We start from the raw sequence: 12,821 nt of genomic DNA on the forward strand, positions 1-12,821 counted from the left end.
CGATCATCCTTGTTCGGTTCCTAGAGCATTCATTTTTTCTGGTTTGACAAAAGTTTGGTATGCAGAATAAAATTAGGCCGTTCAGCTGTTTTTAGTTTGTTTGAATTTTTAGCAGAATTTATGGTGGTGGGTCCCTAAGATTCTGCCCGACCGAACTTAGCACGCTTTTACTTGTTAGTAGAATTACCATCAAGAAAACCCGACCTAGAGGGTTGCTGGCAGCCCCAGCACTAGGTACCGATGCGAAGGCTCAATCTGCTATCCATCTAAAAATATCACGATTACAGAAACATCAACAAGAAATGATGGAACTGATAACCCCCCAATGACGACCTATGGATTCAGAACTCTCTCAGAAGCATTGAGATTTTATCAAGCCCAGAACGAGATGTCAAACTACAAACTACCACCTCGATGTAAGTGAAGTACGATGGCCGATATCCGGAGCTATGGATGCCGAAGTTTGCTAATAACTACTAAATTTCCCATGAACATTCTATTAAGGAACAGGGAATACTTCTCTTATATCAATGAGTGCACTCCGATTAAAATGTTAAGCTCAATGATAAGGGACCTCCTTTATTATGCCGAGTCCGAATGGCGTGCCACATAGCGACACCATTTGGTAGAGAAGTTTTAATCATCTAACATTAGTAAGGGGATAACCACCTCTGAAAACTTTTCTGATGTTCACGTCCGGGTTTGAACCCAGGCGTTCGGCGTCTTAGGCGGACATACTAACCTCTGCGCTACGGTGGCCTCCCTTCAAGATGGCCACCTATGAAATGGCAAGGTGGCTATCATTTCCACCGAACAAATGGGGTCGGTCTTTTACTGTCGCCGAAAGCAAAGCGAGCTCTTCTATCAAAAAATGTTATATCGGCAAGCATCATGACGGCCAAGATTGAATTCAAAACTTCGCAAAATATCTATTGTACAATGCTATGCGCCAACCGAACCCGATGACGACGAAACAAAGATTCAATTCTATTCCCAACTCGACTCAGTGGTACGCCCTCTACCAAAAAGGCGACATTAAACTTGTAATGGGAGATTTTAATGCCAAGGTTGGCAATAACAACAATCATGGGAATGCAAGGACTTGGCGATACCAGGAATGACAATGGCAACAGGTTGGTTGATTCCTGCCCAAAAAAACCGGCTCATGGTTGGAGGCACAAAATTTCCCCATAAAAATATACACAAATATACTTGGGAATCACCAGATGGAAATACCCGTAATCAAATTCTTTCTGGGTTCGCTGATGGATGTGAAAACTAGACGAGGAGCCGACATTGATAGTGACCACACGCTCTTAGTCTACGCCCAGCCTTAGTGAAAAGACTCAAACAAAAAGCACAAAGTTCAACCTCTTTAACCTAAAAGACCCCGAAACACCGCACATATACAAGGCAACATTAGCGGGGAAGCTACAAAATAACACCGATACGTGGGACGACACAACAGCAGCATGTACGGCGCAGAGGACTGCATGAGACTCTAAATTTGCCACTCAAATGCCACTTGTGCCAAAGCAAGTGCCTGTTATGCATGCCACATCAAAACAATATTAGCTAGAAACGCTCTTCATATGACAATAAAGCATGAGTTGATCGAACGTTTCAGCAATCGTTCAGTGGATGTGCTGTTCAATTTGAGTGTCGGACATCGTATGTTGTTTGCGAACGAGCACTACTCAGTTGAGTGTCATGTGAAGCCAAGGCAAGCAGAGGAAAGCCACAACAGACAAACAAACGGCAAAGACACATAGATCAGGAATGTTCAGCCCTTCGTGGCAGCGTTGGCAACACAGCGGCATTCAGTGTTGCCGTTTTTGCGCTTTTTCTACCAAGTTTGCTCGGATGGATTTATACATTTTAGAATTTGGTCGGATGAACGACCTCAAAGCGATTTTGGTAGACAATTCTGTTCTATTAGTAACATACATTTTTTATTTACAAAAAAATTTACAAAAAATTTTATCAAAATTTTGTCGTTTTATAGAAAATATCAAAATTTTGTCTTTTTTATTTAAGACATTTTTAATTGTGTTCGGGTAGTTGAGGATTTGGTAGGTTTTCTGCACATTTTGGTTGGAAATTATTTCTGTTTTCTGTTTCTGTGGCAACACTGCACGCATTATTATTCTCTTTGTTTCAGTCGTTGTTGAGACATTGATAGCTGTGTGTATGTCAACTATTCAGTTACGAGCCATGTGAGTCTCGTGAGTATTGCTCAAAATGTAAAATACGACCAGTAATCATTTTATGCTCATGAGCAAAAACACTTAACGAATCATAAGATGCCATTTCATGTTTTGATGATTGAGAGTCGTAAGCGTCAACAACGATTGCTGGTATAAGGTGTGAGCGTGTTATTCACTTCATGTCTATCGTGTGCACTCATTTGAAAGTGGCTTGCTGCTATTCTCTGGTACAGAGACGGCCACCTCTATCATAGGCATTGCATGACGAACCCAAAAACCATGAAAAGCAACGAAACTATAGAGGAAATAAAACACCCGAAACGTTTATGCAACGCTCTGCTACGAGCAAAATCAAGCGTAACTAAAATCGTGGCCAGGACTGAATATCGCGTCTCCGGCTCGTTGGCCCAACGCCTAGTTCGCAGAGATTAGCGACAATTTTTAATATACTGGCAGAGCAAGCCGAAAATGCCGCTAATATTGGCAACATGTGTGGTGTTTACGAGGCGATAAAACAAATGAGCGGCAACAATACAAGGCCAACTGCAATTATAAAAGATGAGGACGGATCGGAATTAACAACACCCGAACAGCAATTAGAGCGATGGCGAGTTTCTTCAGCTCCGAAGAACCAGAAACTAAGGACGCAAGCTCCGATCCCCCTAATCCCTTTGTGCACCGAAACCCATACAGGCATATATCTATCTGCTGAACTGTATGGGGCATAACCCGTAGCGCAAGCGATCACCCCAATAATCAGGAAGGCCTAGAATACAAGCGCTGTCCCCTCGGAATGGAAAAAGGGGATCATCGTCACAATCCCAAAGAAGGGTGCCCTCACCTAGTGATGGCAAGTCTTCTTCTGCAGTGTATTTCGCCTGCACTTGACAGCATTTTGAGGAAGGAACAGGCAGGTTTTCGGCTAGGACGCTCTTGTGCCGGTATGGGGCATAACCCGTAGCGCAAGCGATCACCCCAATAATCAGGAAGGCCTAGAATACAAGCGCTGTCCCCTCGGAATGGAAAAAGGGGATCATCGTCACAATCCCAAAGAAGGGTGCCCTCACCTAGTAATGGCAAGTCTTCTTCTGCAGTGTATTTCGCCTGCACTTGACAGCATTTTGAGGAAGGAACAGGCAGGTTTTCGGCTAGGACGCTCTTGTGCCGACCACACTAACTCCCTGCGTATAGTCATTGAACAGTTTAGTCATCGACTTCGAGCGTGCGTTTCGAAAGCTTCAATGTGGAGCAAGTATAGGAATGCTGAAATTTCAGTCCGTTTCAATGGAAAAGAAAGCCGACCTTTCGGGATCGATAAAGCAGTGAAGCAGGTTGGATCCTATCGCCGACGCTATTTTTAATTCTTTTATTGCCGTATTAGAAGCAACAAATGCTGAGGCACCATATGGCATACGTTGGGGCATAAACGACTTCCTAGGAGACATCGGCATAAAGGCGAAATTGGAACGATTGAATGAAAGTGCTGCCAAAGTCGGCCTAAAGATAAGACCAAATTGACGAGGATAAGAACATCAAATTTGCTCAAACTGCTCACTATAAGATTGAAGACGTTGACAACTTTTCCTATCTTGGCAGCAAAATAATAAAGGACAGACAAAGCTAGAAGTGCCTTTCTTAATCTCAGCATAGTTTGGAGTTGGAATGATAACTCATATAATACAAAAGTCAGCATCTTCTACAGTAGTGTGAAATCTATTTTTTATTGGTTGAGTCATATCCTACGCCGACCGCAATGATATAGCGAGAAATGTCCTAGACTGGAACCCACAAGGACAGCGAAGGAGGGGACGCCTGAAAAACACATAGATCCGCTGTACGAAAACAGAGTTGGAATCAACCCATATAACGTGGAATCAGGCCAAGGCTTTGGCCAACGATAGAGCTAGATGGAGAGAACTTGTCATATGTCTATACCGCGGCGACAACAAAGAGTTAAAAAACGCTACGCCTTAAACACTGTACCAAAATGGCCGCACTTAAAACATGACCTGATGGAAGATTTGTGGCCAGATAGTTGCAAAAACAAGAATTTTGCTAAATCCGATATCAATTCTGCAAAAAACGCAACATCAAATTGGCAGGGTAAAAAATGCGATGTAGAGAAGGTAGCATCAAAAGCGTCAATTTGTGTTGAAAAACTCTTATGGATAGTTTTATGAGACATTTTTTAGGAGGCATCAAAAAGGCACCCTTAAAGACTCTTGCAACACAAGAAAAATAAACAATAACAATAACTTTAAGAATGTAACTAAAGTAAGAAATTAGGTGCACTAATGAGTTCACACACCCTTGCTCAACTTTTTTTTTCATAATATATTGGGTTGCCCAAAAGGTAATTGAGGATTTTTCATATAGTCGGCGTAGACAAATTTTTTCACAGCTTGTGACTCTGTAACTCAGTTATCAGCTGTTACTTTTAGCTTGCTTTAGAAAAAAGTGTAAAAAAAAGTATATTTGATTAAAGTTCATTCTAAGTTTTATTAAAAATGCATTTACTTTCTATTAAAAAATCCGCAATTACTTTTTGGGCAACCCAATACTTACTGCGTAGACCACCAACCTTTTATACCCTCAACCATAGGATGGGGGTATATTAATTTCGTTATTCCGTTTGTAACACCTCGAAATATTCGTCATGACATTTTAAGTCGATCTAGCCATGTCCGTCCGTCCCTTCGTTCGTTCGTCTGTCCGTCTGTCTGTCGAAAGCAAAATATCTTTCGAAGGAATAAAGCTAGACGCTTGAAATTTTGCATGAATACTTCCTATTAGTGTAGGTCGGTTTGGTTTGTAAATGGGCTATATCGGTCCATGTTTTGATATAGGTGCCATATAAACCCAACCTGGATCTTGACTTCTTGAGCCACACGAAGGCGCAATTTTATCCGATGTGGTTGAAATTTTGCATGTGGTCTTTTGTTAAAGATTCCAACTACTATGCCAAGTATGGTTCAAATCGGTCTAAGTTGCCATATAGCTGCCATATAAACCGATCCGGGTTCTGACTTCTTGAGCCTCTGCAAATGTAAATTTGCCCATGAACATTCCATGAGGGAACAGAGGCAATATTCTCACATATCAATGAGTGCTGTCCTATTCAAGTTTAAGCTCAATGATAAGGGCTATTCTTTTTATAACCGAGTCCGAACGGTGTGCCGCAGTGCGATACCTCTTTGTGGAGAAGTTTTTTAAATGGTTGCCACACCAAGTGGGATCCCGGCAAGGGATAGCTGTGAGCACCACACAGGCTGGAACGTTGAGGTCCGATCGGTGTGATGTTCTTCGCTGTCACGGGAAGGTTAGCGTCAACAGGTTGCTGATAGTAGAATGCTCCATACGGTGTAGTTGCAACGTCAGTCGCGGAAAATCAACAGTATCGAGGGTAGCATCTCGGTTAGAAGCCGGGCGGCACTGGATCTTGCATAAATACTGAGTGCTTATGATTGCTCGATATGACAAGGCGAGTTATTGGCGCCTTTAAATAGCCAATGGCCACCCTGTTCCCGCGCCGATCGGTCCTTTGGACCGAAACAAGCTTGCTCATTTACAGGAGCTGTAATGTGGCAACAGATTGCCACATGAAAATGTGGCAAATGGTATAGTACCTCACAAAAGTCGGGGATAACTACCGCTGAAAAGTAATTTTGATGTTCTCGCCAGGATTTCAGCGTTATGGGCGAACATGGTTACTTCTGCGCTACGATGGCCTCTAGAGGGTGCAACTCTGATCCGATTTATTTGAAATTTTGCATAAAGTGTTTTGTTATGACTTCTTACAACTGTGATAAGTATGGCCAAATTCGGTTCATAAACTCCCATACAAACCGATCTCGGGCCATACTTGTCTTGAATGTTGGCCATAGTAGATGCCATTTTGCAATATTTCGAGCAAATCGGAAAAGAATTGCGCCCTATAGGGGCTCAAGAACTAACTTACATGGGAAGATCGGTGTATATGGAAGCTGTATCAGGTTATGAATCGACTCAGACTATATGTGGCACGTACTTATATTAGATGTTAAAGCAACAGTGACTCAGGAAAATTTCAGACAAATCGGAAAAGAATTACGCCCTCTTGAGGCTCAATAGGTAAAATCGGCAGATCGCTTTACATGGGAGCTATATCAGGTTATGGACCACATATAGCATGTGTGTTTAGGGTTCCAGAAATGGTCACTGTGCAAAATGCATCCAAATAGGATATGAATTACGCCCTCTAGTGGTTCAAGAAGTATAATCGGGAGATCGGTTTATGTGGCGGCTGTATCAGGTTATGAACCGAGTCGGACCACACTTAGCACATCTATTGAGTGTCATAGAAAACGTCATGGTACAAAATTTCAGACAGTTCGGATAAGAATTACGCTCTCTAGAGGCTCATGAAGTAAAATCAGGAGATTGGTTTATATGGAAGCTATATCAGATTTGGAACCGATTTAAACCATGCTTAGCACATCTGTCATCTGTTGAATGTCATAGAAAACGTCAGGGTACAAAATTTCAGCCAAATCAATTTGAACTAGGAAGCGCCTAGCATTACTCCTTCGAAAGTGAGCGTAATTTCCACAGAAAGACAGACGGACAGACATGGCTAGATCGACGTAAAATGTCATGGGGAACAAGAATATATATGGGGTTCTAGACCAATGTTTCGATGTGTTACAAACGGAATAACGATGTTAGTATACCCCCATCCTATCTATGTTGGAGGGTATAGAAAAGTTAGTGGTATAGGTCGTTATTTTTCCATATATGCTGTTTCACAGAGTTGTTATACCCACCACCATAGGATAGGGGTTATATTCATTAAGTCATCCCGTTTGCAACACATCGAAATATCAACTTCCAACCCTACAAAATATATATATTTCCGATCGTGGTAAAATTCCAAGACGATTCAACGATGTTCGTGTGTCTGTCCGTCCGTCTGTTGTAATCACTTTAGAGCCTTCACAAGTTGAGATATTGAGCTGAAATTTGGTACGTCTTTTTGATGCGAAATCGGACCATATTTGGATATAGCTGCTATATAGATCGATCTGCCAATAAAGGGTGTAATGCCCATAAATGCTTATTTATTATCCGATTTTACCTTCCGACAGTGACCTTTGTTAGGATTTTCGACATTCGTGTTCTTTATGGTTCAGATCGGTTTATATGTGGATATAACTGCCAAAAAGACCAATATTTTGTTTTACAAAATTGAACAGTGACTTATATTTATTAGACCACTCAATGTTCGTGGCGAATTTGGGTGCTTAAGTTATCCAAGTTTCACCGGATTGTGACGAAAGAGGGTTTACATTTATACCCGAGGTGATGGGTATCCAAAGTTCGGCCCGGCCGAAATTAATGCCTTTTTAGTTGTTTCTTTATCACATTTCCCCTCAATTTTTCAGAATTCGCCGCATACGTGATCCGGCCAGTCAAGAAGTTCCTGCGGATTTTATAACAGATATTATTGCACTATCATTTGAATCGGTTGCTCTGGTGGCTTTAGACAAAACTTTGGGTTTCCTACGCCATGATGTGGTGAATGCAGAATCCCGAGCTATATTTGAAAATTTAAAATGTTTCAACAGAGCTTTCTACGATTTGGGTGTGAAACCGTCGTTGTATAAGTACATCAAAACTCCCACCTATAGGAATTTTGAAAAATCCATGGACACTCTAACAAATTTATGCGCCAAATATGTCAACGAGACCATGAAGGAACTTAAAAAAAAAGATGGAGATATAACTCAAGGGCGAAGTGTTTTGCAGCAATTGTTTAAAATTGATCCAAAAACTGCGGTTATAATGTCAGTGGATACATTATTTGCTGGCGTAGATTCCGAGACTGCAGCTCTATCGGGCATACTACTCAGCATGGCCTGTAATCCGGATAAACAGGAAAAATTGCGCAAAGAAGTTCTTAGTCGAATTGGAAAAACTGAAAAATTTACCACAGAAAATATGAAAAATATGCCCTATCTCAGGGCATGCATCAAGGAGTCAATGCGTATTTATCCCATACTCTTCGGCAATATGAGAGCTACTGGTGCCGATGTGAGTCTGAGTGGATATCAAATACCCAAGGGCACCAGTGTCTTTTTGGCTTCGCATATGCTATTGCTGGAGGATAAATATTGTCCACGAGCAAAGGAATATATACCAGAACGTTGGTTGCGCTCCCCGGGGGCGGACAATGATCGGCCAGACACTGAATCCCTTATGCCCTCAAATCCATTTTTATTCTTTCCCTTTGGCTTTGGGGCGCGCAGCTGTATTGGCAAACGCGTAGTCAGTTTACAAATGGAGATAATATTGGCAAGTCTTGTAAGAAATTTTAAAGTTGAATATCGCTATCCCACCGAGAATGCCTTTAAGAATTATTTTACGAATTTTTGTGTTATACCATTGAAATTTAAATTTATTGATTTGTAAAGCAAGATAATTTTTTGGTTAAAAAAAAAATAATAAATAAAATAAAAACGGGATAAAATTTTAAGTAAATTTGAGAAGACTTAGAGATTGTTTTTGGAAACTACGACAAAATTGAAATGAAATGTCAAAAATGTTTATGGATATCTTCTCTGTCGAGCTTTATTGCTTGGAAGTTCGATTGTGAGGTATCTGCAAAATTTCAGTCAAATCGGATGAAGATTGAGGCTTCCAGGGGCTCAAGAAGTCAAATCCAGCGACCTACAACAATATTAATATATTTCGAGCGGGTAGCTTTACGGGTTGGACCGCTATCGAGATTTCGACAGACGAACGGACGGACATGTATAGATCTAATTAGAATGTCGAGAGGATCCAGAATATATATACTTTATAGGGTCGCAGATCAATATTTCCAGGTGTTACAAACGGAATGACTAGATTAGTAAACCCCCATCCTATGGATCACCTCTTAGGTCTACTACTTACCTGTGGGTAAGAAGGTCTACCTCTACCTGCGAAGAGAAAACGAGCGATCGAAGCTCGAACCTTTGGCTGCATTAACCAGAGTTCACTAAATCTTGGCTTGCTTTTACCTACGAAGGTTCTTTGGGTAAGGTTGAATTCGATCTCACACAGAGTGAAGGGAGGCTCAATAATCTTAGTTTAAGAACGGTTCTTCAATACAAGAGGACATATTCTGACGTGCAGAAGAAATAGAGTATACTTAAACTTTGCAACTGTGGTGGAGTTGCAGAATATGGTCAAGAAAGTGGGAACTCTTCTACCATCAGTGGGACGGAGAAATGCGATGCTTGAGATGGGAGGAAGGTTAGAGAATGCGATGCACCATCAGTGGGACGGAGAAATGCGATGCTTGACAAAGATGGGAGGAAGGTTAGAGAATGCGATGCAGTGGTTAGTGCTAAGGGGTTCTGAAATCTGGATGTGGACAAGAATTTACAACAGTTGAATAAGCGAAGAATGTCTAACAATGGGTTTGCGGGTGAGTGCGACCACACTCTAGGAAAAGGCTTAGTTGCAGAACAGCTCTTTGATACGAGAGGATATACCCTGATGTGGAATTCCCTTCTTTTATGTGAACGACCTGGACCGCTGATCCTCCCGCTTGTGCTGGATTTGAAGAAATTGTCTAAGAATGTCACAGTACCTCCATTTCATTGTCTTTTCGTATCTACCAAGAACTACTACTACTACTACTAAATTTTCCATGAACATTCCACTTAGGAACAGGGGATACTTCTCTCATATCAATGACTGCAGTCCGATTAAAGATTAAGCTCAATGATAACCCCTTATCATTGAGCTCAATCGCCTCCCTTTTTATGGCGAGTCCAAACGGTGTGGCGCATAGCGACATCACTTGGTAGAGAAGTTTTAACACAGCAGGATACCTTACATATGTAGCCACCATTAGTAAGAGGATAACCACAGCTGAAATTTTGTTGATGTTCACGCCATGCGTTCGGCGTCATAGGCGAACATACTAACCTCTGCGCCACGGTGGCTTCCAAGAGATCTACCATCCGAGAAGTTAGGCGAAAGGGTAAATAGTTAAATGCAGTGTTTCAGTTCCTCATACTCGTAGTAGTCCAATAACCAATCGGTGCAGGGTTAACGAAATCTGGAGATTCGGTCACGGTAAATGAGCCTGTTGTCTCAGACCGAAGACTGAAAGTCCTCTCGAGAAATTTCTTTGTTGCAGACCCCTGAAAAAAGTGACATGTCAACAGAGGAGACTCGCAGGCAAGGCTCGTCTCAGAACTTTATTTAGCTGCATGAGGAGGCACATCCCGTTGTCAAATATGGAGATTCAAGCACTGCGGCAAAAGACTAAGAAGGCACACCCTAATACATGACAATATGGGGATCCACTCGCGATGGTGGCAAATAGTGGTGAGAGGGCACTCCGTTGACAAACACTGAGATTCGGGCGCTGAAGCTAATGGCACACCTTAATGCACTGCACTGTTTGAGTTCACTCGCAATTATGACGTTAAAAGGCAAAAGGGCACTCTGTATGAACACTAGGCACTAAAGGACAAGAGGGCACACCCTGATATTTGAGACAAAAAGGCACTCCTGAATCACTCTTATCACCATGCAAGGCTTCTCGTTCTTTCTTAAGTCGACTATTATTGTCTTTCGGAAGAAGAGACAATATGAAGTCTCTGTTTAAGTGACTTATGTAGGTCCTTTCCAGCCGAAACTATGTGATCGGGTCATTGTAGGTTGCAAAATTCCCTCTGGGAAAAAAGCCATGAGCAAGAAAACCATATGCGAGGCTGGCTGGATCAGCTGAGCCCACTGAAAACTACTGAAGACAAAGCTGGCAATCTAATGCTTTCGGTAAGGAAGAGCACGGCGACATATTGATTGATAGGCCTACTGAAATTTCTCACCTCTGCAAATGGTCTATCCCCGCGAACAGAGATGGATGTCTGAGGGAATTGAGTCGAACCTGCTGCAGCTTTTAGCAAAAAAGAACATTTTCTATGCAAATAATAATTCGAAAAACTAAATATTGACAAAATTTTCTAATGAAATAAAATTCTATGTCAAGCGAGATTTGTCTGGATAACAAGTCTTTAGTTTTGTGTGTGTTGTTGATGTTAGATGTCTCTTTGAAGAGATGTTGGCTGTTAGAATTTAACTTTCTCTTACTGCGCTATAAGGAAAGGTTGAATAACAAGACCCAACATTTCATTCGGAGGGCATGCTTCTAGCATTGCACTGCTCACTAATTAGTGGGTAGGTGGAAGCATGTAATCTTTTGGTGGCATAGCAGTCTGACGAGGCCCCTGACAAAGGCCGAAATCGCTATCATTGCAGCCCGCCCCTTGATACATTTAACACACCACAAATGTTGAGACTTCTTAAAGGGTTTTTGTTGTTTTGTTTTGAAATAGACGGAAGAAATAAAAAAATAAAACTTTGACAAAAATTTTTATAGAAAAAAAAAACAAGTAAAAACGCGTTAAGTTCGGCCGGGCCGAACTTTGGATACCCACCACCTCGGGTATATGTGTAAACCACCTTTCATCAAAATTCGGTAAAAATTTCATACCATAGACAATAAATGCGTCTTTATGGCCCAAAAACCTAAAACCTAGATATCGGTCTATATGGCAGCTATATCTAAATTTGAACCGATCTGTGCGATATTGCAGATGTATGTTAACTCACTGTCCCAAATTTCGGCGACATCGGACAATAAATGAGCATTTTATGGGCCCAAAACCTTAAATCAAGAAATCGGTCTATACAGCAGCTATATCCAAATCTGAACCGATCTGGGCCAAATTGAAGAAAGATGTCGAGGGGCCTAACACAACTCACTGTCCCAAATTTCAGCAAAATCGGGTAATAAATCTGGCTTTTATGGGCCTAACACCATAAATCGGAGGATCGGTCTATATGGCAGCTATATCCAAATCTGAACCGATTTGGGCCAAATTGACAAAGGATGTCGAAGGGCCTAACACAACTCACTGTCCCGAATTTCAGCGGAATCGGATAAAAGATGTGGCTTTTATGGCCCTTAGACCCTAAATCGGAGGGTCGGTCTATATGGCAGCTATATCCAAATCTTGACCGATCTGAGCCAAATTGACAAAGGATATCGAAGGGCCTAACAAAACTCACTGTACCAAATTTCAGCGGAATTGGATAAAAAATGTGGCTTTTATGGCCCTTAGACCCTAAATCGGAGGGTCGGTCTATATGGCAGCTATATCCAAATCTGAACCGATCTGAGCCAAATTGACGAAGGATGTCGAAGGGCCTAACAAAACTCACTGTACCAAATTTCAGCAAAATCGGGTAATAAATGTGGCTTTTATGGGCCTAACACCATAAATCGGAGGATCGGTCTATATGGCAGCTATATCCAAATCTGAACCGATCTGGGCCAAATTGACAAAGGATGTCGAAGGGCCTAACACAACTCACTGTCCCGAATTTCAGTGGAATCGGATAAAAGATGTGGCTTTTATGGCCCTTAGACACTAAATCGGAGGTTCGGTCTATATGGGGGCTATATGAAGATATAGTCCGATATAACCCATCTTCGAACTTAACCTGCTTATGGACAAAAAAAGAATCTGTGCAAAATTTCAGCTCAATATCTCAATTTTTAAAGACTGTAGC

The 12,821-nt window shown here is 41.6% G+C and overlaps 1 protein-coding gene across 1 annotated transcript in view; it reads left to right on the plus strand.

The window, feature by feature from the left end:
* Nucleotides 1-8,654, plus strand: part of LOC106094209 (probable cytochrome P450 12c1, mitochondrial) — a 29,406-nt gene extending 20,752 nt beyond the window's left edge. Inside the window, exon 7 of the mRNA XM_059364526.1 lies at nucleotides 7,628-8,654. Within this exon, the coding sequence (XP_059220509.1) occupies nucleotides 7,628-8,654 (1,027 nt within the window). The remainder of the gene's footprint in view (nucleotides 1-7,627) is intronic.
* Nucleotides 8,655-12,821: the final 4,167 nt, after the last annotated feature.

This window comes from Stomoxys calcitrans, chromosome 1 (genome assembly GCF_963082655.1).
Source record: "Stomoxys calcitrans chromosome 1, idStoCalc2.1, whole genome shotgun sequence".
Taxonomy (NCBI): domain Eukaryota; kingdom Metazoa; phylum Arthropoda; class Insecta; order Diptera; family Muscidae; genus Stomoxys; species Stomoxys calcitrans.